This window comes from Brienomyrus brachyistius, chromosome 22 (assembly GCF_023856365.1).
Source record: "Brienomyrus brachyistius isolate T26 chromosome 22, BBRACH_0.4, whole genome shotgun sequence".
Lineage (NCBI taxonomy): Eukaryota > Metazoa > Chordata > Actinopteri > Osteoglossiformes > Mormyridae > Brienomyrus > Brienomyrus brachyistius.
Window position 1 is genome coordinate 5082174 of NC_064554.1, and position 25595 is coordinate 5107768.

Below are 25595 nucleotides of genomic sequence, written 5' to 3' on the forward strand. Positions count from 1 at the left end.
AGGCCTGTTCCAGCTCTGGGTTACCATGGAGGACTGAGTCTCTCACCAGGGGGAGGGCACTCAGCGAAGGGGGTGCTGGTTAATGTTCTGCTCTGGTCATACTTTAACAACCCTGCCAATGTTATTGCTGCTCAAACATTAACTAGGAGGCAGGCTGGTGTTGGGCTGGGCCCCCGTAGCAGAACACAGTGGTGGGTATTAATAGCTCACAGGGCGCTTTTGTGTTCTGATGAATCCAACCAGAAATGGTGCGTCTTGGCCTGAGAGCTAGGGACAGATTAACACACAGGACATATGGAGGTGGGAGGAAGAGGTGTACAGGTCACTGAACACCGTCCCCCTGTAAAAAGTGCTGGACCTAGTACTGTTCAATCACTTGTCCTCAAGGGCTGGTTTGCTGTTGATTTTGGGGCCCTATGCCCCCCTATTGAAGTAACTTTGTGGGTAACAAGAGGCCCCCAAACCTTGAGTGGGGGTAAAGGTCACCATTGTCTGTCCTCTGGGGCGACCCACATCTCTTCCTCCTCGACCCCCTAATGGCTTTTGCTGGAGGAGAGTGAAGATGGATCCCATCATCTGTCTGGGACATCTTCTCCAAGCTCAGGACAGCCTGGGAAACACCAGTGAGCACAGGAAGCTGCTTTGGGGGGCGGGGGTTCCCTCCCCGGCCGTGCTTTTTAGTGACCCCTGAACGGAAAGCATACAAAACAATCTGGCACGCAATATTTATTTAAAACACAACAAACGATAAGTTAATTACCAAATAGTCCACAAATATTGTGGGAATGGCATCAGCACAGTCATACAAAAGGGGAAAGACTTTTAGGAGGAAATATTTAGGAACAGGTGAGCCTAGTACTTCCTGCTGAGAGAAAGAGAAAGAGGGAAGACATAAAAGGTGTTTATTCATCAAATAACAAGGTTATCATATCACACATTACAGCTCTGTGTAAACACTCATTCTATTTTGGAATACATTAAACATAGGCATCTCTCCGCCATTTTGATTCCCACAATTGACATATTTAATATCCAAAAGTTAAAGAGGACGACATCATTCCTGACTCTCCCCAGAGAAAAGCTGCCTCTTCCTGCTAGTTGCCGAGGAGAAGAACATCCAACCAAATACAGAATAAAATTGACAGGAATATGACCCATACATCGCCCACCCCATGCGGGTTCACGTGGTCAGTATTCATAAAATAACGTCAAAATTCCTGACACACCATGCAGAGTGAAAAGGTCATCAAACGTCTTACTTGGAAATAGTAGTCTACTTCAAGAAGCACTACTGTAGAGCCACCCTCCCCCGAGCATAAGAAGTAAAAATCCACCCCAAAATAATACAAAAACATGTAGTTTATATATCATCATCTTTGACCTCAGACAAAGAAATGCATCCTAAGTGTCGCATGAACAGAGCCAACAACAGCATGTATAACCCAGTGTGATACAATGTTGACAACTGGTGATCCCTGATTGGCTGGAAAGGAATAGTCAGGTGACTGCTGAGGTAAGCAGTTTCCCATCATCCCCTGGCAGCGAGAGGTGGCCTCTTATCACACAGTGCAAACTCTGATACACAGAGACACCAGATCCAAGAAAAACATACATATACACGCATTCGCACGGAGACATGGCGTGTTCACGCTTTAGGGCTGCGCTGGTCTTCTGCAGCCGTGGTGTAACACGAGTCACTTTTCCGTTTTAGTATTTTTCACATGATTTGTGTGCATGTTGCTCTTGCGTCGAATTACACGCAGCGGTCCTCGCCGTCACCTCCGGGCCACCTGGCCCCTCATCTTTCGGCCTCCGTGGCCACGCTGGCTTTTTGTTCAGCGGGCGAACCAGCAGGGGCCATCTGCATGTTTGCCTGCCCAGGAGTCCACAGTCCCTGCTGGCCCGGTGGCCCTGGTGGGCCGAACGCCCAGCCAACCTGGGGGGGAGGAGAGGCGGCGGTGGAGGCGAGGGGGCTGCTGGCGGAGAAGCCGTCGGAGGCCTTCAGGCGAGAGAACATGGTGAGTGTGTCGGGGAAGTTGGGTGGCGTGGCCGGCGTGTTTGCGGGGGTGCACATCTGCAGGAGACGAGGCGGGGGGGGGCAGGAGGGGCTGTTAGCGGATACATACTCATACACAGCCTGGGAACATGTTGCTTTAGTCACTTCTGTGTTTAAAGGACCCTCCTAGTAATAGATCAAGGGAAGGGGATCGGATAGAGAGCCATAGTTAGAAAGCAGAAAGGGTAGCGAGGAGCCGCCAGGCTGATGCCCCCTTGCTGGACCCCCGGTGCTCAAGACATGTGATGCTGTCACAGATATGGATGCGCAGAGATAGCTGCATACACTCGCTGCACACACACAAAAACTCATCTCCTCCCACTAGTGTGCAGTCAAGCCTAGAGAATGTTACACATGAATGCCCTCCCAGCCCAGGCTGAGAACCCTGTACCCCCCCATGGTTTGGTGGTGTGTATGATTAATGTTCATCTCTTCTCGTATGTGGGGCATCTCTAGAACAATGTGCTTTAAGGCCCTCCCATGTGACGCCCTGGGGGACACAGAGACGCCCTGGGGGACACAGAGACTCCCTGGGGGACAGAGAGATGCCCTGGGGGACACAGAAACTCCCTGGGGGACAGAGAGACACCCTGGGGGACAGAGAGACGCCCTGGGGGACACAGAGACTCCCTGGGGGACACAGAGACGCCCTGGGGGACAGAGAGACGCCCTGGGGGACAGAGAGGCGCCCTGGGGGACACAGAGACGCCCTGGGAGACACAGAGACGCCCTGGGGGACAGAGAGACGCCCTGGGGGACACAGAGACGCCCTGGGGGACATAGAGACGCCCTGGGGGACACAGAGACGCCCTGGGAGACACAGAGACGCCCTGGGGGACACAGAGACGCCCTGGGGGACACAGAGACCTGGGGGACACAGAGATGTCCCTGGGGGACACAGAGACCTGGGGGACACAGAGATGTCCCTGGATGCCGTCAGACTTGCCGCATCTCTAAGATGGCAGCTCATAGCATCAGGACAGAGATGAAGCCCAACTGCCATCTCCAGAGATTGTAAGAAATCCGACACTTTACAAGTCTACCGAGGACAGCTGATTAGGGTTGCAGCACTGTCACTAAGCTGCAGTACCAGCCCCCACCACCAGGAGGGGATGGGCTTCATTCTTTCATCGCTATTCTCTACTGCTGACTGCTGTCCGCTGGTCTGTGAGAACAGGCCCACTTCCTGATCTCCCTCTGGGAAAAGTAAGTCCGTGAGAAAATACGCAAATGAAGGAATGTGAAAGAAACAGGGAAAAGAGACCAGCCTTGATGGACACCCGCTTGGGAGTGTTGTATAATGTACAGTATCACACAATGGTGACTGTTATCATACTGGTAGTATTAGTATTATAATGCGTGGTACAGTGTCATTGTTTTATAATGCTGTTAGTACTAGTGTTCATGTTATATTTATGTTATGCTATGATTGATGGATGGATAGATGGATGGATGAAAGTCCTTCACAGTGTTCTAAGCATACTCAGTCTGTATATATTACAACATATATTACATGTATATATTACATTGTGTGGATAAATGCCCCCACCATGTGATAAAACCCTGTTATTTTGATGGTGGATAATATACATATTATAAATATCAAAATCTGTGACTGAAATCAAAAACTAAAAATGTCAAAAAATCTTGTATTCTGTTTGATTATCTGTTGTTAAGGTTAGGGCTGGGTGGGGTTAAGGTTAGGGCTGGGTAGGGTTAAGGTTAGGGTTGGGTGGGGTTAAGGTTTGGGCTGGGTGGGGTTAAGGTTAGGGCTGGGTGGGGGTTAAGGTTGTCATAATTGGGAATGTCACAGAAATTAATTTAGTTGCCACATAGATATAGACACCTAATCTGTATTTGTGTGTGTGTGTGTGTGTGTGTGTGTGTGTGTGTGTGTGTGTGTGTGCGAGCAGGTATACCTATCCTTATGGGGACACAATGTCCCCATAACGTGATGAATATTTGTTTTTTTCCCTTATGGGGACCGGTTTCCTGGTCCCCATAAGGGAAAACTCTGTTTTATAAAAATCAGTGACTGCTATGAAAAAAATAAAAAAGCAAAAACATTAAAAAGATATTTAGCTTGTTTACTTATGGTTATGGTTAAGGCAGGGTGGGGGTTAAGGTCGTCATAGTTAGCATTAGCATTTTTCCCATAGAAGTGAATGAGTGGGCCCCATAAGGATAGGTATACCCGACACGTGTGTGTGTGTGTGTGTGTGTGTGTGTGTGTGTGTACGCTCTCATTCTGAAATTACCAGCATAGCCTAAATAAATTTTGTGGGGAGTCTGGCAACATCAACCAACTTTGCAGACCATAGATTTTACCAAGTAGGGGGCAGGGATCCCCTACGTAGATTTTGCCAACTGCAATTAGTCCTCCCACCAGTAGGGGGCTCTGAGTATTGCATTTAAAAGGCTAACAAGCACAGTCTGTCCCGAGAGGAACGTTAATAAACCACAGTCGCAGTATGGTCAGGGTAAAGTGCATGGTGATTTATCTTGAAATGACCATGACAAAACACATAAACATCCCAAGGAACTTTAAATCGATGCGTAATTTGGGAAAGTGCAGTGTGAATAAGGCTGTGAGGGCCCTAAGCTTAGCTTCAGCAGTGAGAAACTCCTATTCCTCTGCCAAGGTCATGGCATCATTCCCAGGTTTCCACTGGAATGGCATGTGCTGCTCGTGTTTTCAAGGTGAGTGTGGAGGGGGGCGCTAGCGAGCTCTCAAAGAAAGGCCCAATCAGCAGATAGGTCCAAGCCCCTATGGCAGCCAATGGTGCAGGCTGAAGGCCAGGAGGTCGATACTCCATCAGCTCAGCTCAGTGTCAGAGAAGCTGCCTTCCCTGGGGGGGGGAGGAGGGGAGGGGGCTCCCCAAATCAGCCTGGTCACACATAACTAGGCCCATGGTACCCTGGACCGCTCCTCCCCCTCTACGAGCAGCCATGCCCTGAAAGGGAACCTCCGCAGCAGAATGTGCTACCCTGGATTCCCTGGGGTTGTCCTGGATTCTACTTTAATTGTTTTTCTCATCTGTTCATGGTACATTTATGGTATTATGATACACACAAGGTATATGATCCTAATATTTGGACAGTATTTTATTTTATACTCTGGTACTCTGTTCTGATACCATAGTATTCTGCTACGGTATTCAGAACTGTACTAACTGTATTATAAACACTGGGCTGCGATCATTCCAGATGTAATGGATTTGGTGATGAAATGCTGAGAATTTCAATAATTATGATGCTGCATTTTGTTTTTGCCATTTCAAATACAGACACGATTTAAAATCGTTTATCTGTTTGTTTGTTTTTTGAACATGTGCTTTGATTTAAGAAGTTTCCTACAGTATCTGCCAATGAAACTCTTACTTTGGTAGGTGCTTAATTGGTTGAATTCAGAGACTATTGAAGTTTTTTCTTCACTAAGCCAAAACAGAAACGTTTCATGCATAGTACATTTCAGTGCATTATGATGATGTCAGTGTATTATGATGAAGCCAGTGCTCTATCATTACAATACTATGGCGAGCATTACAAAAAATGCTATTGAAAATAAGCTAATATTACTATTGTATAGCATATTTAAAAACATAGTATAACCATAGTACAATACAAAAAGCTTAAGTGATTACCACTGTATTTTAACTGAAGATGCATTGTAATGCTACAGTATGTAGTATACCATGGTATGTAGGTAGACCAATTGTAATGATTTTATCATAATGGTATTACTGTGCTATCACTTTGATGATAATACCATAGTACTTTTTTGTAAGGGGTGACACATGACACAGTGAGTGAAACTTCATACTGTCCTAGCCACCGAAGCCAATTCCCAGTAAAATACTGGGCGCAAAATGGACAGAGAGATAGTATCAGTGTGTACTGGGGGCTCGCGGGAACAATTACATCACCAGTAAACTGAGCCTACAGTCTAACTCTTTGTATCAGTGAACAGTAAAACCCAAATACTGTTTCTAAAAGTAGCCCAAATCAAATCTGTCAACATATCCGATTTATAGCCCCCCGTAGCTGTATCCTAATGAAACTGCAAAAACAACAGAGATCCGTCTCCAGCAGGCGCGCACACGCACGCACAGGCACATACACACACACACACACACACACACGCGCGCGCGCGCGCGAGCGCAAACACTCACATAGCATGGCAAACCCCGCTGTTGGCCAACAGAAAGAGACAGGAAATCGCAGGGCGGCTGATTCACAGCACAAGTGTTAGTTTGTAGCTATATCGGGCTGTGGGTGGGGAGTCTTTGACCGAGGGCAATGAGGATGAAGAGGAAAAGAAAGAAAGAAAATAATACGCTTTCTGATGGCAGGAAATCTCCACCGTGAAGTCACACTTCAGGGACGTGACCATATAATACCGTGAGCACACAGCCAGGTCCCCCTTAAAATGGTGTCACTTGGTGGGACAGGGTTATTGGGACTATTGGCTACAAACACAGAGGAGCGAATAAAAATTATGTCACTGACATATTCACGGTGCGATCATGTTTCAAAAATGGGTCATGAACTGGATCACACCAAGCTCGTTTCCACAAACCCCACGGGCAATTCATGTTATAATGTACCGGCGATGACAAACGCGTAGTTAACCTGCTCTTACCAGGCATTACTGGTGTCTGATTAATTTCTTCCTGCAATGCTATACTTTGACCCCGTAATCTAAAGGGCTGGTCTGTCGTTATCGTCAATCCTTATCTGCATACGGGCGCTTCACACGTGAATTTATGCCAAACTCTAATCGTGATCAAACTGCGCCCCGCTGTCCGCAGTACGGATTATGCATCCCAGTGGCGAAATAAAGTCATTCTGATTCTGAAAGTGACAATTTATAATGGCGATTTCTTAAACACATTCAAATCAGCACGAGAACGGGGTCCGGCGCTCCGGCTTTCTTTAATGAGGGGGGTGAGGGGGTGTAGGGTGTACAAACTGCACTTTCAAAATGATGTGCACACTTTTCCTGGAACTACCCTAATTTTCGCTTGTAAGACACACAAACCACAAAAGGGAACATAAAAAAAGTAGAACGTGTGCCTCTAAAGGCGTGGTGAGCTCGCACACTTACTCTTTGTAAGATGTTACTGTGCAAGACGAAGATACCGCCACGCTATGTTTATTTATGTCAGCTCCGGCACTGCACAACATGGCGGACATACTTATGTAGTACTATTACTAGAGGTAGTAGGAGTGAATAATAATAATAACAACAACAATAATAATAATAATAATAATGGGGACCGTGAGAACAGCATGCATAACTTTTATTTGAGATACTCACCATTTGATGGTGATGATTGTACGGGATATTACTTTCTTGGAAAAAGGCACTGAGCGCAGTCTAGAAAAGAGAAGAAAATGACAGCTGACTTGATGAATAAAGCCGTTATTTTATTTCACACTGTTAACATCGGGTATGCATAACTGCAACATCCGCCGGTCGGCTCCCAAACATGCGGGTCTCCGTCGAAAGGCAATAATAAGTGGTGGTGTACGTCACCTTTCGCACAATCATATGGGTTTTATTCTTCAAATGCCAATAAATTTCACACGATCCCTTGCGAGGCAGCGTGCACCACCGTGAAAGCTCATTGAATGTAAAAATACAGATTAACGCGATACGTTTCTTGTATCATTGCATTACTGCATGGTATGAGAAACAATGAGGAAAGGTCCACGTTATCTACAGGAAAAAAAAACATACACACCGGCGTAACGGTGTACTTGGTTCACCACCTCATTATATACTAGATTTATAAAAGCAGCTCATTTAAGAAAGCATCCAAAATACACATTCAGGACTTTAGAAAACCTGTATAACAAGTTGTTTTAATGACCCATATGCACATCGTAAGCGCATAAACCCCGCATAGAGGCGCCCACCTCGAACTGCCAGTGTGCCGCTTGTAAGAGCTGCTTCGCCTGGTCCGCCGCACATCCAGCTGTCAATACGAATTGGTTGATCATCACTTGGTGCTTCAGTTCATCCATTTTATTACGATTAGTAATTTCAGCGCACAGCCCCCGGATTGCCGTCCTTTGAATACCTTTATTTTCTCTCTCTCTCCCCCCTCTTTCTCATTTGCCCTGTCGGTCGTCCACCATTATGAGCAGCCGGTGTGCAAACACAAATATTTACTGTAAGAGCACCAGTGCCACTGTGCGTCCCTTGACTGACAGATAACAAGCGTTGAGGGGGAGGGACGTGGGGACGGTGGGAGATGTAGGCAAAAAGCTTTCAAATGGTGCGTTTCAGTTTCAGGAATGCGCATTTTCTCTGTTTTTAAGCAATTTTTGTTTATGGTATGAAACGCATAATCATAATACGAGAATTGTTTGTTTTTTTAAGTTTTAAGTTTAGTTCTTATGTGTGTGTTTATAAATATCTTGCAATTAGAAGACATTATGTTCCGTTTACATAGCAATAAAATAGTAAAAGTTACCCACATAAAGTATTTTCAGTTCTGATTTAAGGTTATATGTCTTTCAAAACATTAAACATTCATCATTAAACAAACATATGTATATGTACATATTTATATGGCTGCACAACGTTATTGTATTCTTATATTTCAATCTATTTAAAGCAGTTGCTTGTGCGCTCCTCGGGACTGCAAATCCCTACAAGACGTGTTTTGTTTGGAAAACGATACAAAACAAAATTTGTGAATGACGGCCATCGTTGGCCAATAACCAAACACTCTATGTTACTGTCTTACCAAATAAGGTAACCAAACCTTCAAGGACCAATAAAAACCGATCACAGGCGGGGACTTAGAACTCGGTAGCACGTTGCGGCACTTTAAACTAGAAGGCTGCACTGCGGGATCTAATAACTGAAGAATATCAAATTAATTAGAAGGCCATATTAATTATCTATTATTTAAAATGCATGTGACGCACTGTAACATTTTAATTGAAATGTGATGTTTTCTTCTTGTTTTTCTTTTGCATATTTGTTGCCCTACGAGCTAAAAACAACAGAAACGAGGTCCTGAATTTTTAGGCTACAGTGTCGTACATTATTTAACTACGTTTTGTGCATAGAATAATATAGCTCTGAACACCACAGTTCTATATAGCTTATTTTCATTAAGCTGCATTTCTTACGAGTGATGTATTTTCAATAGTATATGATTACTGTATTGCCATGTCTTCTTTAGGCAGTGAGAAACATAAATAGGTGGATAAACTTTTAATCCCCCGAAATTAATGTTCAAACAGTACAAACATTTAAAGTCCAACAGTGGGCTTACGAGACGAAAGGCAGCAAAGCCATATGAGAAAAGAATTAAGTAAATTTGAATTAATATGGCGACATTCTTCATCTTACTATATTATATTAATTTTGTATCTGTGCTTTATTACATAGTTTGCCTGCAGTCCTTGCTATGTTTTCAATGCGGAATAGCCGGGCATTGGATACTGGTTGTAACTGGATACAGAGTATATATAGTGACGTGAGGTGTCAGTTTCGTCACAGCATATACATAAAATACTACCCGTCAGCCTTTTTTGTGTAATCCAGATAAACAGAAGTAATGCACAGTTACTTCGCTGTCCACGATTTCTGAAACAATGACAATAACCCGCTACAAAAACGTACATGAGTACAAGCACTACATTTCCCAAATGTCTCTTCGGCACGGCCAGAGTCCACAATCACAGCTACGGTCTCGAAGTTACGCAACACAGGTCGGCCCCTCGATATGAATATGCTACGCATAGATCGGCACCGTTCAGATTGACGGGCGAGAGTCCATCCAGTTTTCATTGAGAGGAACCCTCTGTACAGTCAGTGCGCAGGCGCTGTATGACGGCCTCGGGGTCACGTGTCCCGTGATCGCCCTGCTGTTTTGTTCGGCAGCCCCAGGCGCTGGACGGACTCAGCTGGCAGGAGGGACGCGGTGTTCGGTGATGTGCTTAGTCCTGTTAGGCTTAACGGCTAAGCTCGGTAAATCCTTCAGGAAGCAAGGATATGTGAAATAACGGGAATAAAAACAAAGTAGCAGTCATTGTTAATAAACAGAAGACAGCAGGTGACAGATTGGCTTACCCCCTCTGTCCCCCTGAGCGTCACCGCACGGTCAGTCCGTTATACTGATCATCAGTCCTTATAAATGGGAATTTAAATGCCGTGCTGGTGTCTCTGAGTCTCCGTTGTTTAAAAATGGGCTCGATACTCAGCCGCAGAATCGCTGGGGTGGAAGATGTAGATATCCAGGCTAATTCAGCCTACAGATACCCGCCTAAGTCTGGTAAGTGATGCATTATTGCCATTATTCTTAAATCTTGTTAAATATACGAAAAATAAAAGCAGCTTGGGGCACCGACAATTACTGTTGCACTGGAGGGTTAATAGATGCGCAGGTCTGTCCTGACAAGTCGCCCTCTTAAAATATGCGGTAACCTGGGGTGAACCTCCGTGATTATTTGCATATCCTCACCCCCGTCGCATCACCTGTTTATTGCTGTTTTTTGTCCTCATGTTCTTATATTGCACTGTCTTGCCTTGCATTTTGCTGCCGTTTTGTCCTGCATTGCGCTGCAGTTTGTCCTATTGTGCCCCATGCACCTGTCCCCTCCCTTGCAACTGTGCCGTAAAAATTTCACTGTGCTCCTCCACACACGTGACAATAAAAGCCTGAACTTAAACACCATTCACAGACCATTCAGTACCAGGCCGATTACCTCCATTTCTACTCTTATTTAACTGACGCTTTTTTATTCCGATTTCCCAGGATGCTGTCGTATATCAAACCGCTCATTACGGTGATAACATCTTAACTACAAAACCAATTAACCGTTGGCCTTTTTTATTGTGGTACCGTATAAATATAGCTTCTGTTGATTAACAAGAACGCTGTGCATATGTTTTCCCGACGAAAACATTTCGCTACAGACTTTATTCATGTTTATTAACCGATGATGTAAATGTGTGACCTATTGGCATACATGTACCTTTGCACAGATTAATACTGTCTCAGTTAATGCAATGGACTTCTTAGTCTCCGAATACATCCTATGCTATACTCATCAACTGGGAGTTATACTCTTCATCCACTCTTATATGTCAAGGGCTGATGTGATGTATTCGCACTGTACCAATGTGTCATGGAATGGCGAGACAAAACAATGCAGACAGGCTCACTCTGGTGGTTTTCAGTTAAAGGTCTGGTATTTTTAAAAGGTCTGCTTCGTTAATGCCTTTCACGTTGTCACGCACAGCATGAACCTGCAAATTACATCCTCCTAAATTTTCCTCAAGGAGACCACGGTTCCCATAGCCTCTAAATTGTTGCGATAAAGCAACATTTTGCAGATTCATGCAACACTAGACAGCAGTTGTGTCTGTGAATGGTTTCCCTGTATAAGAGCTTCAGGTTCAACAATTACCCTTGGGGGGAATCGGACATTATTACAGCCACTATAGTTCAGTGTACCAGTGCTGGGTCGGTCGATGGTGCTTGTGGAACGGGACTGATGAGCTCATCTCTCGTTTCTTTTCAAGGAAACTATTTTGCCAGTCATTTCTTTATGGGGGGCGAGAAGTTTGACACGCCCCACCCAGAAGGATATCTCTTCGGGGAGAACATGGACCTTAACTTCCTGGGAAACAGGCCAGTGCAGGTATATTTAAAGCACCCACGCTTGCATGCGGTCACTGGACTCGCTGTCATGCACTGAGCTGTCGTCCAGCTGCTCTTACCTGTCACCATGTATTTGTGTATTTAACGACTGAGGTAATGTCCCTCCCTAAGCTGTACAAGTGATCATTAGGATAATCGCCGTTGATGTGTGAATCCTATGACTAAAAAGAGCATGATGATTGGACATCTGGGTCTGCTTAGTGGCTGGCTCCTCCCACTTTCCCTGGGTTAGATGTTCTCCACGAATCACATGCTCCTCCCACGTGATGCAGTGGTCAAGTAGCCGCATGATTGGACAGCAGCCCGTCTCGTGTTAGAGGTTGTGTTTCTTACGCAGCTAGTGAGTCGGTTAGCCGTGCTCTGTTCAGCTGCAGTGCGTCAGATGAACTCCAGTGTGCATTTGCAGGGGGGACACTGTATTGCTCTCTTTGACGCCCCCCCATCTGTGTGCTCAGTTTCCATACGTGACCCCTGCCCCCCACGAACCTGTGAAGACCCTGAGGAGTCTGGTGAACATCCGGAAGGACTCCCTGCGCCTGGTCAGGTGGGGGTCGCGTCTGCGTGGCTCACGGTTCTGGGTCCGTGCTGCTGGGCCCATGCCCTTGACCACAGGAAAGGCAACTGAGAGAGGGAGGGAAGGAGGGAGGGAGAGAGTGAGTGAGGGAAGGATGTATTTCTGCTTCATGTTTGTTCAGTGTTGCAGCATCGAAAATCCCTCCAGCTTGGCAGCTGTTTGCAGTAACCTGTAGGTGGCGTGCCAGTTAAAAGCACCAGATTAGGGATTGACTGACAGTGGCTTGGCTCTGGCCCCATAGGTACAAAGAGGATGCAGAGGGCCCCCCCGAGGACGGCGCTCAGCCCCGGGTGCAGTACTGCGTCGAGTTCACCTTCGACGCTGATGCCCGTGTGGCCATCACCCTTTACTGCCAGGCGCACGAGGAGTTCTCCAACGGCACGGCCATGTGAGACCCCTGCAGGAAGACGGGGTGGGGGTGTGGTTGGGGGCGGAGCCTATGGAATTTTTGAGTCTGCAGTGTCGGGCATGCCCTGAAGCAGTTGGAGTTGAGGGCCACATTCTGGAACCGATCCTGAGATTTGCAGCGGCAATTTTCTGATTACGGATACGGCGTCCTAACCCGCCATGTTCCGTGTTCCGCTCAGCCTCAGACTGTTAGACAGAGAACAAGAAGTTACCGACGCTAAAGGCTCTAGGGTAACTCTCTGTGATATTCGTGGTGTTTTAAAATTAGCCTGGATTTGTCACCGTGCTCCGTCATGACAACATCTTTTGAGGCACCACATCCCAGAATCGTGTTCTGTTCAGGAAACGTAGCTGCCGCCTTGGTAACAGTCTCCATGGATACTGTGGCAGTAGGGATGTATTGTGCGGTAGATGCTGGGCTCTCGATAAGGAGACGCGCTAAGCAGCAGCAGTTTCTGTTTTTTGGCGGGGAAGCTGGTAAAGTGAGAAGCTTTTGTTTGTTAGCTGATTGTGTAAAGGCTAAGCAGCGTTCGGAGAGGCCTTGGGGCCGTGGGGTCTGCGCCCACACCTCCTCAAAGCCTCTTAAGTGGGGTGGTAACTCTGCCAGATCAGCAGGGAGGTGATGGATGGATGGAGCAGAGTTTCAGGCTAAAGGTGTTTTCAGCAGGATGGCATGCTGCCCATGTTGAGTACTCTAGCTCTCTTCCTAAATCCCGTAAATCCGGTTGAGCGAATTAATCTTCCCGTTGCCCGTGACAATGTTCAGGTGTGTCCTCCATGTCCCTTGTGCGTGAACGGTGTCTCCATTTTTTTTCCCCCACCAGTTACACCCCGAGGTGTCCCACCATGATCTCGGAGACAGTTCACTACAAGCGGGGGGTCAGCCAGCAGTTCTCCCTGCCATCCTTCAAGATCGACTTCTCAGAGTGGAGCGAAGATGAGGTGGGTGGTCCTCGGGGGGGCCTGTCAATCAAATGTGAAGGAGCCAATCCTCTGCCGGCGTATGGCCCCCGTCTCCATGGATTCAGAGTGCTATTGGCTGTCCGTGTCATCCCGTCCCGCCCCATGGAAGAGGTGCTAAACGCCTGAGCAGTAGAATGAAGCAGTTGTATGTTTTGGTGGCGCCGTGCTGATGATGCCAGTGTGTCATTGTGCGTTGTGTGGTGGCCTTGGGTCCCCCTGCAGGCTGGGGACGGTGTCAGTGTGTGACAGGGACGGACCAGCCCACTTTTATAATCACTCTTTGTCAGATGTTTTCCAAGAGCTCTACTTTCCAGAGAGACACAACATAAAAACAGACTGTTTTCTTTATTTGAAGGAACTTAACTCCCCCCCCCCCCCCCCGATAACATGGCCTACGAACGGTGCCATTTCACTGGAGAAGCTGCCTCCTCAGAGGTAGCTGAGAGATTGCAGTTAGTCATACAGGAAGTGGGTGATGAGGAGACAATAGGCAGGCAGGTGGATCAGGCAGGGTTCTCATCCGAGCGATGAGTCAGACCATCTGCATGCAGGACACCAAAGACCTTCCACATTCCAAGCCTTGGGAAGTAGGAAGAGCCTGGCAGATGTCGTCCGCGGGTGGAAATTCAAGTTAACCTCATGCCTGCTTATCAGAGTGGCTGCTTGTCTGATGGAGGGGTAGAGTATGGGCAGGGATCTGGGCCAGAAGACCCTAAGCACAGATCTGATGTCCTTCAACTCTGTGGTCTGAGCTGCTGCTGTTGCTGAATTTGAGGCCACACGCTCATCAAGATCCTTCTCGTCTCCAGCTGAACTTCGACCTTGACAGGGGTGTCTTTCCCATGGTGATCCACGCCGTCGTGGACGAAGGAGACGGTAGGTTTTCTAGAACGTCCTTGCCGATCGCTGGGTGGGCGTCATGGTTGCTTCTGCCGTGTAAATGAACCATTTAATTTCGTAGTGAGAAACTCGTTAACCGTGTCCCATTTTAATGAGCCCCCCCCCCCTACAGATGGCCTGGGGCATTCGCACGTTCTGCTGGCCGCTTTCGAGAGAGTAAGTCCTCCATTCGGCGCTCACGCCCTGCGCCGTTCAGCAGGCCGTGTCGCCCTTTTCGCCATTTCTCTAAATCGCACCTCCGAGCAGGATAATTGGCTGTGGGAACGGGCTGCGGATCTGAACCTGTTCCTCCGCTCTCTTGGCAGCATGTCGACGGAAGTTTCTCAGTGAAGCCTTTGAAGCAGAAGCAAATTGTGAGTAATCCCGCCATGTGTCCCGTCCGCTTTTCCGCCTATTGCCACTGGGGGGCCTCTTCTTCCCCGCCCCATTTGCCTGTCTGTGGCCTCCTGTTCCCACCTGTTTCCTCTAATCATCGTGTGCATGTATACAGGGAAGGGGTGATTTTTCCATTAGGCCTTTTGTTCCCCGGCCCATAAACGGTGTAGGCGGAGCCTTGGTTAAACATCAGCAGGGCTCTGCATTTGTTTGTGGCTCCTTAATAAAGCTGCCTGGTGAAAATGGGTGGCAGACATTAAATGGAGTGAGAGGTGTTTACAGGAGGCTGCCGTCAGCCTCTCAGCCTGTCACAAGGGCTTTTTAACCCCTTCCTCCACTGTTTTAGGTGGACCGGGTCAGCTACCTGCTGCAGGAGATCTACGGGATTGAAAACAAGAACAACCAGGAAACAAAGGTGGGCAGAGTCACTGCAGAGCAACGTAATGACACAGTGTAATGATGCAGGCCACTGAAAAACACCCATCGTGTGTGTGTGTGTATGTGTGTCCATCTCTGTGTCTGTCTCTCTGTGTGTGACTGGCAGCCATCGGACGACGAGAACAGCGACAACAGTAACGAGTGTGTGGTGTGCCTGTCGGACCTGCGCGACACCCTCATCCTGCCCTGCAGACACCTCTGCCTCTGCAACTCCTGCGCAGACACGCTGCGCTACCAGGCCAACAACTGCCCCATCTGCCGGCTGCGTGAGTCACGGCTGCGCCACAGTCGCCGAGCTTAACGGGGGAGCCCTAACGTACAGCTGATGAAGATTAGGAGTAGGGTTAGTGGGGAGACGGGGACCCCTGCTGGTGGAGAGGCATCCTTAAAAAAGCACCCTGAATAGCTAGGAGGCCCACTGAATTCTGGGAAATGTTTAACATGGCTTGAGGTTTCAAAGGCTGCATGGAGCTGCGTATTTAATAGATTGTGATTGAAAGAGTTCTGGTCAGCTGCTGTTCTTGCCCTCCCTAGCATTCCGAGCCCTGCTGCAGATCCGTGCCGTGAAGAAGAAGCCGGGGAGCCTCTCGCCCGTGTCCTTCAGCCCCGTGCTGGCACAGTCCATGGAGCACGACGACCACTCAGTGGGTGCTGCGTGAGGGAGGCTGCCGCTGTCACATGACCTGGGAGAGCCCTGCGCGATCTCCTCTCTTTGTCTCTCCCGCAGAGCGCGGAGAGCGTGCCGCCAGGCTTTGAACCCATCTCCCTACTGGAGGCGCTCAACGGGCTGCGAGCCGTGTCCCCTGCCGTGCCGTCGGCCCCCCTGTATGATGAGTTGGGCTTCTCTGGCGGGCTGGGGGTGGAGCGCTCGCTTAGCTCCCCGGAGCACATCGGCGACAGCGGTGGCCAGCAGAATACCAAGGCCAGCAAGTCTCCCGACAGGTGGGAGGCGGGCCTTAGAGTTTGCCCTACAGGGTGGTTTGAGGAAACTCATTAATATTCACGAGAGGCACTGCCTGATTGGCCAGTAAATGCCTTAGACAGGATGCCTAAGAAACCATACTAATCGCTAACTACCAGAACCCATAAGTCAGAATACTATTAGCCTATGACAAGGAAAATGGAATTTACTGCAACCGGGTTCAAATGCATAAAATTGCTCCTCTGATGAATATTAATGAGTTTTCCCAAACCACCCTGTAAAATGAAAATCCGCTTGTTTGCCCTGTCCACTTCCTGTTTGCCTGTGTGGCTGCACCCTAAATGCTCATGGGGGGGCAGCTCTGAGCCTGTCACGCCTCTTCACACCCCCCAGTGCCTCGCTGAGGTCACCGTCATCCCCGATCTGCGAGGAGGATGAGGAGAAGCTGGCAGAGCAGGCGGAAGGGCAGCCTGACACGCTGCGCTCCGGCAGCCCGCCCCCCCAGGAGGTGAGCCCCCCCCCCCACCACCACCACCACCACCACCACTACACTCTGTGTTTCGTTCCTTCTTTAACAGTCTTTGTTTTTTTTCCGCGTCCAGGTGGCAGCGGCTGAGGAGCCCGTGGGTCCTGTTACCCTGGATGAAGGTGAGGGGTACCATCACCGCCAGGTCAAAGGTCACATTGTCGCTCTGCCTTTTTAATTTCCCTCAAGCTGTTGTTACCACTCTCTGCCCCCCACCCCCAGACGACTGCCCCCGCTCTGCGGGTGAGATCTTCCAGGACTGCGTGAGCGAGCGCAGTAGCCTGACTAAGCCTGAGAGCACCCCACTGGGGGAGCTGTCCCTCCCAGGTGAGCCCCCCCCGGCCCCATTCCTGCCTTTTTGTATCCCTGCTTTTTCGTCTCTGTGATCTCCGTTGGGATGTCACCATAAGTCAATGCCTTCCAGGCCTCTCTCTCTCTGCGCAACCCCCCCCCCCAACTCCTAATGTAACCCCTCCCATGGTGTCTAACTCTCTGCTCTCCCCTCCCCACTGTCTGCCCCCCCCACACCTATCTGCAGCCCTGTCCGCTGACACCTGCTCTGTCCCTATTAAGGACTAACGCCGGTAGGTGTCCCGGTTCTGATCCGGCTTCAATCCGGCGCATAACGAGCTGCTGCTCCTGCTTGGCTTGCTTGCTCCAGTCCCAGGGGATGCCTCCTGTTGTACCTTCATGCCTTCTCGTGCCTTGCCTCCCCCCTCAGCGTCCTCAGAGTCCATGGAGAGTCTGAAGAGCCACAGCACCCGCAGCTCCAGCCAGCCCCTCCTCTGCCCCTCCGGCAGCCTGCGTGTGGAGGACGAGCACCTGGGCCCTTAGTGTGTCCATGCGCACACACACGCGCTCACACGTAGACTGCCGCCCCCCCCCCTCTGCTGCTTGACCTTCAATTACACTGAGATGTGGCTTCCCTGACAGCCCTGCACACTGCTACGGTGTTAAAGGGCCTGCCCCCCCCCAGCCACACCCCAAGCTCCACACTATGGTACGGAAATATTCTCTGGCCCATTGTTCCCAGTTTGACTTGAATGGTGACCTGAAGTTCAGAAACCATGGGTCTGCACCCTGAAAACACTGGCCTCTAACATCAGTCCTACTACTACTGCTACTATGACTATTATTATTATTGTTGTTATTGTTGTTGTCATTGTTACCGTTATTAGTGTCATTATGCTGCCCTATTGTCTCCCAATAAGGGTCACACTCAATTATAAATGTATTGAAATAAATTGGAATCGGACCTCATTTGAACTAATGAACATCCGATGTTACAGTCTTGCCAGTTATCTGTGTTTGACACTAAACACGTTTCTAATTTTATTTAGTTGCAACATTTCTAACTCGTTCTGGGAATCAGCGTTAATATTGCCTGGGAACTGAGCCACGGCCACTTTTCGCTCTTTCTTGCGGTTGAAGGTGGATATTTTTTTGTAAAGTTTCCTTTAAGGAGACGGCGCGGGCGGAGCGCAGTGATTGACGACGCTCCCTGTGGCCTTAATGTCATGTAATGGGTGTCGGTGGGGAAATGTGCGAACGCTACGGACCTCATGCATGAACGTATGATCCCACAGTTACCCGTTAGATTCCCGATTACTGTCTCGGGAGGCTGTTCTGCTTGTTAATATGGTACCAATTTAGCGGCGTTTCTTTGTAACCGTGTTCGGAGCAGAACCGCGATAACGTGATACCGTCGGTTCACCTTAGAGAAGCCCGGATCCAAAGAGCGCAGCTGGGCTCTGCTTGCTTCGGGGACCTTTGGGCTGCATGCTCCCGCTCCTCCTTTTCTCCTGTTCCAGGCACCTTCGAGCTATACGATCCTGCTCCCCCTTTTTAGGTGATCTCGTTTTTACTGCGATCGGAGCGTAATTTACGCAATTAAAGCGACTGGTGCCCTCTGCCTTCAGATGTTACGCGTGCGTCATGGTATAACGCCAGAAATACAGGTTCTAGTTCAGGTGTTTGGATAAGTGACTTAAAACATTTCCATTTACAGGAACCCCGTTTAACGACGCTTTAATATTACCTTATCTAGTTGAGGTATCTGTTGTTTAATGCATTAAAAATATGAAGTCGTCTGGGTGCCGCCGCTCCTCTACAGATTAGGCGGCCTTTGCCTTTGCTTTAGTCTGGTTAACTCGCTCGTGTCTGTTATAAGCAACATGTCGGGATGTTCTTGAGCAGCCTAATCAGCTGGGCCCCCAGGGGCCTCCTCTGTTAAATTTAAAACCTCCTCCTCCGCTTCTCTGCATATTTATCTGTGCCTTGTGTGTCTTCAGCGTTAGTTACTGACCTGGTATCCAGGAGAGCGCCCTGCTCGTTACTCATAATTTCAATCGCAAATTAAAATATTTAATTTGCAGCACTACATAAATAATGGAAAACTGGATTGGTGACCAGTAAATACTCATGTCTGTGCCATCATTGCTTTGAACACTAAATACGCACCTTGCTGTTATAACTTCTGTGCGATGCAATGTTTGCAGAATGTGTATAGACTATAAGGAAATCACGGTCTAGGTCATTATGCAGCGTTAGGTGAAATTTCCGGAGATTATTGTATAAAATGCCTAATTTTACTGGAGCACTTGTACATTCAGTTATGTATATTGTAAAGTAATCGCATCTTCGAGAGTAGTTAAATGCAGTTGCTGCACAGACTTGTATAAAGTTTGTCTTGCTGAATAGGTAGAAAATTGTCTCGCAATTACAACCGCTCAAATAATTCACTGAACTCAGATGGTCTATTAGTTGTAATATTTGACATATGCAGACGTTTCGTATATGATCATGGCCATTTCGTTGTGTAAATGTAACGATTACGGTGAATATTCCAGTTTTAGATGATTAATTGTGTCTGTTTATTTCGATATGACTTTTAAATCACATCTTGTTGGTTATTCGCTTTCAAAGATAAAAGGCAATGTCTTTGAATATGTTCTTGGTGCGAATTAGATGGGCGTAATCTCTACATGAATGATCCACACTGTAAAATGTGAAGTCTGCGTAATGAAAATGTGCGGATTCGGTGTCCTGAGCCCTTAATTTATCTTGTCCTCGTCCATTTCCAAACAGGCTAACAATAAAGGAATATATGTATTATGTAATGGTATGACTGGTTATTTTGATATTGGTATATAAAATGTTATTCTTTTCTTGACCCCAGGTTTTGTTACATCGTGTGTTAGGTTTGGGTCCTTCTGGAATCTTCTGCTGGACCAAACTGGTTTGGGTGGTCGGGAGGGGGCAGTCTTTGCCTGCCTGATACAGATGCAGCATGGGGGGGGGCAACTTGGGGTGGGCGCCGGCATGTTACGCTTAACAACTCGCATACAATTTTGCCTTTCAGATAACGCAATCCATGTATTCCGTATCGTGCTTTCAGTAAGCAAGAGGAAATGAATCCTCTTTTGTTAATGTAATATTTAGACCAATGCATATCCACTCAACTCGCATGTTAATCTGTAGTAGTAGGGAAAATGATGCCCTGTGATAAGGAACGTTAGAAGCACATCTGTGGCGATATTTTCCGCTTTTATGTTTACACCGAATATGTATTTCTTTACCAGTAGTTAAAAATAACTTAATAAATTATAAATATTGCTGTTCTTAAAGCAACCCTACCAAAATGTCTTCCTGGCGCTTCATGTTACAGGAAAAATACTTCTAACGTTCAGGCGCGACTAGTCTGTGCAGTTAGGGGATTAGTGATATCTTTCATGCACTTGTGTTTCTGTTAAACTGTACAATAGCTGTGTTTGGTGGTGGGGAAAGCGGGGCATGTGGCGCGGTTTTTTGCCGCCGGCTGCTTCGCCGGTGGGGGCGGCTTTGTGCGCCCATTCCCGCCCTCAATCTATGTTTATACAGGGGGACATTTATTAACGTCGCATATACATCACTGCCGAAGCCGCAACCATAAAACAGGCCTTGTACCCATTCGAAAATCTGTTCTTACCAATAAAATACGCACAAAATATGTACAAATACATATTTGTTTTGATTTGTAAACCCGACACCGAAAGTGGACTTATGGATGAACACCTACTTACAGTATAACTACGGTGCTAAATGTCTTATTTAGATTGTTTTAACTGTTTGTAATATTTCGTAGTTATTTTATGTTTTTACGTTTCGGGTTATTCAATGATTTAATTTCCTATAGGCCTATTCTAGCGATGAATACAGACTTGTGGCGTTAAAAGTCGACATAACTGCGTATTACATGCATCTATAGACGAACCCAAACACTTTTATGTGTATGATGAGGTCTATATGTGTGTAATTATACGACATGCGCATTATATACCCCATAAGTAAATCTTCCAGTATTACTCTTTATTAATAATACTGTATGCGTTACACCATCGAGGAAATAGCTGCAGAAAACTAATTGTTACTTTATTAAGGCCGTATACAGACCAGATGAGAATTGCTTTACACAGCCTTATGTTACAGATGTGTGGAAGTCCATTTTATCAACACGGTAAGATAGCGTGATGTGCGCTGGTTTTCCTGGGACAGTGCTGTCCGGCAGAGCAGATCCCAGTCGCTCGTAACCGGAGACGCGGAAGGTGAAACCCGGAGCCGATCGGCAGCCAATCAGCGGCCCGCGATCCGTTTAAAGGGCCCATAAAGGGAGGCAATCGGACGGATCCTTCACATCTAAGCCCTGGAGGCGCATGCAGGAAAACGCATCGCTGATCTCTGAGAAGCGCCCCATTTGTCATCTAAACTCATTTTTCTTACTGTTTTTGAGGACCAACTGTTTAGAGATAACATTTTAAACGGCCTTTAAGGAGCCAGCCCGCGCTTCACCGCAACTACGAGTCAGGTAAGGTAAATTAGATAAAATGCAACAGGTTGGACAACGCTTGGACACTATCGATGTTACAAGGCAGGTATTTGCTGGAGGAAGTTAAATGTATTTCGAATAATACTTCAAATTGTGGACAGTTCATCACGAAATCGGATTGGATTCTTTTAGGGAAAATAGGCCTATTTACTAAGCGGAAAGTGTAACTCTGAGATGGGGGCGTTTTTAATGAGCGTCCTGCCTCTGGTTGAGGTTGGTATGAAATCTTTCGTCTGATTCTCATGGCAGGTGTCTGTGGATCAACAGGAGGATCTCGTGCCCACATTTCGGGATTTCTGGGAATCTTCTCGGAGCTGCTCTGCCATGCCCGTTCTCACCAGTGTGCAGCTCGCCTCCCAGTTTCAGGGGTGCTGGACAGCTCTCCAGCCCGAGGGCGGCTCGGATTCGCCCGGCTCTCTGCCGCTGGACGACAGCCTGACGAGTCTCCAGTGGCTGCAGGATTTTTCCATCTTGAGCGCCACGCTGGAGAGACTGCCCCCGCACCAGGCGCCCACCTGCCGCAGAACGGACGCCCCTGCCAGCCCAGCAGCGGGTGACACGGCGGCCACGGGCACCCCCCGCGCCCTCGGCAGCCCCATCAGCGCCAGCGCATCTGCGGACGGCTGGCAGTGCCCTCAGGCGCCGGCGGAGGTGGACTACAGGACGGACCCGCGAGTGAAGCCCCCCTACTCGTACGCCACGCTCATCTGCATGGCCATGCAGGCCAGCAAGAAGAGCAAGATCACGCTGTCAGCCATCTACAGCTGGATCACGGACAACTTCTGCTACTACAGATACGCTGAGCCCAGCTGGCAGGTGAGGCCTTCGTGGGACGGGGATGTCATGGGGGGGGTCCGTATTAAACATGCATGAGCCTACCCTGAAGTTCAACTTCCACCAGGTATAGGAGGCTTCACCCCGGAATTATCGTTCAGTCGGGGGAAAGGAGGTCACAAACCCTGTTCATTACCGCGAGCTGTCCCGCTCGATCGATAAGCCCTGATTACCTACAAGCTTCTTCAGAGACCACCGCTCCCGCAAATTGCCTGTCTGCAGGCACTAAGCCAGAGGAATGCTGGTTAAAGATGCATGAGGTGATCCTGGCCCGGGCATGCGAGCGTGCGACAGGTGGACGTCGGGTTTCGGCCCCGGCAGGTGTCTGCGGGCCAGGGCTGCGCGTCTTTAAAGGAACAGCGCCTTTGATTTGCGGCTTCTGCGCCCTTTTAAAGGTGGTATTATACCGATGATGCGATGGAGACGAGCGTGACTGTGAGCCACATTTCAATCACCGTGGGCTGCCAAACAAGAGATCCCACAAGCACCTGTTAGGCTTGAACAGCACGTGTAAGTGGCGTGTCGAGTCTGCGGTTTGCTCTGTGCAAATGCCTCCTCCGGACGTGTTTCGTTACATCGCTTGACCGTCAGCCAGGAACGCGAGATCGCCCATGACCCAACACACGTCTTCGTCTTTTGTCGCGCCGTCTTAATTACGCTGTCGTCTTGGAAGTGATTGAAGAGGAGGGGACTGGAGGTGTTCGTGATTAGCTTTCGGCAGGGAGAGAATCGTCTTGTTTTTGCTTTGACGGGTACACGCTGTGCACGGATCTGACTGTTTTTATGTACTTAGATTAATGAATCTTCAATGCTTGCTGTAGGCTGTCAGTCTGTGGTATCGATCGTCACCAGTAGGTCGATATAATACAAACACCATTTTCGATAAAACAGAATATAAGATGGAGAAGGAAGACTCTGACATTTAGACCAATGTAATTCCGTAATTGCTGTTCCCCGCGACCCTGACTGTGGTAAGTGGTTAGTAAATGGGTGGGTGGCTGGATAGATAGATAATCCATGTTTGCTGAGCCACTTGTCAGTATTTTAAGGGTAGTTTCCTAAAGGAACATGCTGGAGTTGTGCCAAAAGCAAAGCAATTCCCCTTGTTCTGAAAGTTTTGCATCACTGAAAGTTTCAGGCTGGTTTTCCTCCCACCGAAAGCTAACCATGAACGCAAAGACTCCTTTTGTGCCGCTGTTTGATAAGTGCAGTACAGGACATGAGGCAGGTGTTTGAGGGGCGCTTTCCGGCAAGCGCAGGACGGCCTCTTCAAGGCTCTTTCTGGCTGTTACCCAAACTGAAGCTTTGTTAGTTCAGTTGATGCTAATGGTGTGCCCCTGCCCCCCCCACAGAACTCCATCCGCCATAACCTCTCCCTGAACAAGTGCTTCGTGAAGGTTCCCCGGCAGAAGGGAGAGCCGGGGAAGGGTGGATTCTGGCAGATGGACCCCCAGCACGCTGACATGTTCGTCAATGGCGTCTTCAAGCGCCGTAGGCCGGCCTCCAGCCACATGGGGGCGCAGCGGCAGGGCAGGGAGGCTCCCCCTGTTGGCCGCCAGCTGGCTGTGGGAGCTCCAGTACTCGGCAGTAAACGCAAACACCCGTCACCTGGCAAGGCTGGGAAATGTGGACGGAGCTCAGGAGCCCCCCAGCCAGCGTCGGAGGCGAAGGAGATGGGGGCCCTCAAGGGGGATTTCAACTGGGCCTCCTCCTTCGACGACGTCGTGGGAGGAATGGGGAGTACCTTCGAAGACCTGGACCTCAACCTGGCCCTGAACTCCCTGGGCTGCGACCTGGACACCTCTCTCCAGGGTCAACATCATGGCAGCGGGGGGCGCTGGTGCCCCAACGGGTCTGAACACGCCTGCGAGTACGTGGAGGCAAGCGGTGTGCCGGGCGGAGCCGGCGACGACCCCCAGACCCAACTGGAGGAGCTGACTCTCTTTCTAGAGCTGCCACACCCATGGGAGGAGCTTAAGGAGGAGGCCACGCCCCTTACGCTGGACCATGGCCTATGCGAGGGCGTCTTTGCCGATACGCAGCCCTGGGGCAGGGTGGAGTCATACCTGTGACACCAGCCTACCTTGTCGTGCTGCTGCAGACACTCAGAAGAGCTACAGACTCCCGTTTGCTACATTAGCATTATATCTCCGTACACAGCGAACATCTCGGTTTACTTTTTTACATGGGTCTGATGTATTAACGCCGAGGCTTTTATACATATCCAGTTTTATTTCTCTTTTTGGCCCAAAAAAAAACCATAACATATAATTTGTAGTGCAAACAACTAATGAATTACTTTGTTGGGGAAAAAAATTATATGGAATATTTGGGTAATTTAGGCACTGGTTTAAGACAATGATGGAGGCAACTAAATAAGGGAAAATGTCCTCCAAACGCAAAAGATAAAATAATTAATAATAAATAATTAATAATAATAAGTAACAATTAGTAATAATTACTAATGATTAATAACAATGATTATAATTAATAATAGTTATTCATAAAGTTTTAAAGGAAAACAAATGTCACACCTGTAAGTCAGCAATGTCTTGCCTTGAGCAGACGGTCCAGAGCTTCACAGGGGTACGGCCAGACATTTTGGGCCCCAACCCACACCAATGGAATTATGTTCCAACCCCCCCCCCCCCCCCACAGCACCCCTACTCCTGTATTCAGGACCAATATCACACAGTTCTACCTGTACTTTAGACTTTTGAAGATCTGTTTTTGACAACTTTGGTGGATTTCCATTTTGTAAAGATTTTTAAGAATCAGTATTCTTTTATATACGCGTGTCTTTCCTTTGGTTTTCTATGTCCTCGGATATTTTCGTGACTCTCGATTTTACATTATTTGGTTTTCACGTAGTGATGAATGATTCACATAAATATGCTCGCCATTTGTAGTGCAAGGAAGTATGACTATTAAAACTATATTTTAATCTGTAATTATAAAAATTTCTCGATGTTTGTCTGCTTTTTTTAAGTGCAAACAAATGACGTAACTCTGAGTTCGCGAACCACGGCCCCTCATATGCACTGAT

At 48.1% G+C, this 25595-nt stretch overlaps 3 protein-coding genes across 4 annotated transcripts; 2 read left to right on the top strand and 1 right to left on the bottom strand.

Moving 5' to 3' along the window:
• Nucleotides 1-885: 885 nt before the first annotated feature.
• On the bottom strand, nt 886-8274 carry ubald1b (UBA-like domain containing 1b). Its single transcript, XM_048990856.1, has 3 exons — nt 7979-8274; nt 7377-7436; nt 886-2074 (listed from the first exon to the last, which is right to left on the bottom strand). The coding sequence occupies exons 1-3, from the start codon at nt 8084-8086 to the stop codon at nt 1799-1801; spliced, it is 444 nt and encodes a 147-aa protein (XP_048846813.1). The 5' UTR covers nt 8087-8274; the 3' UTR covers nt 886-1798.
• A 1581-nt stretch (nt 8275-9855) lies between these two features.
• Nucleotides 9856-19970, top strand: mgrn1b (mahogunin, ring finger 1b). The gene is made up of 16 exons (XM_048991487.1): nt 9856-10353; nt 11607-11725; nt 12201-12289; nt 12561-12707; nt 13552-13669; nt 14500-14566; nt 14703-14746; nt 14896-14943; nt 15312-15380; nt 15510-15669; nt 15938-16047; nt 16131-16345; nt 16719-16833; nt 16928-16973; nt 17041-17178; nt 17573-19970. The coding sequence occupies exons 1-16, from the start codon at nt 10266-10268 to the stop codon at nt 17683-17685; spliced, it is 1686 nt and encodes a 561-aa protein (XP_048847444.1). The 5' UTR covers nt 9856-10265; the 3' UTR covers nt 17686-19970.
• A 210-nt stretch (nt 19971-20180) lies between these two features.
• LOC125718022 (forkhead box protein J1-B-like) lies at nt 20181-25197 on the top strand. 2 transcript variants are annotated; one of them, XM_048991489.1, is made up of 3 exons: nt 20181-21694; nt 21965-22531; nt 23902-25197. In XM_048991489.1, the coding sequence occupies exons 2-3, from the start codon at nt 22040-22042 to the stop codon at nt 24619-24621; spliced, it is 1212 nt and encodes a 403-aa protein (XP_048847446.1). In that variant the 5' UTR covers nt 20181-21694; nt 21965-22039; the 3' UTR covers nt 24622-25197. The 2 variants fall into 2 exon arrangements, with proteins under 2 accessions (XP_048847446.1, XP_048847445.1); XM_048991488.1 differs by having other exon boundaries at nt 20181-22531.
• Nucleotides 25198-25595: the final 398 nt, after the last annotated feature.

Bases quoted from the DNA above. Each gene is read 5' to 3' on its own strand.
- mgrn1b (XM_048991487.1), top strand. From the start codon at position 10,266: ATGGGCTCGATACTCAGCCGCAGAATCGCTGGGGTGGAAGATGTAGAT. The intron at 14,944-15,311 runs GTGAGTAATCCC...CCACTGTTTTAG, and splicing joins CTTTGAAGCAGAAGCAAATT to GTGGACCGGGTCAGCTACCT. The intron at 16,974-17,040 runs GTGAGGGGTACC...ATTTCCCTCAAG, and splicing joins TCCTGTTACCCTGGATGAAG to CTGTTGTTACCACTCTCTGC.
- ubald1b (XM_048990856.1), bottom strand. From the start codon at position 8,086: ATGGATGAACTGAAGCACCAAGTGATGATCAACCAATTCGTATTGACA. The intron at 7,437-7,978 runs GTGGGCGCCTCT...TCTCTTTTCTAG, and splicing joins CGGCACACTGGCAGTTCGAG to ACTGCGCTCAGTGCCTTTTT. The intron at 2,075-7,376 runs GTGAGTATCTCA...CGTCTCCTGCAG, and splicing joins ACAATCATCACCATCAAATG to ATGTGCACCCCCGCAAACAC.
- LOC125718022 (XM_048991488.1), top strand. From the start codon at position 22,040: ATGCCCGTTCTCACCAGTGTGCAGCTCGCCTCCCAGTTTCAGGGGTGC. The intron at 22,532-23,901 runs GTGAGGCCTTCG...CCCCCCCCACAG, and splicing joins ACGCTGAGCCCAGCTGGCAG to AACTCCATCCGCCATAACCT.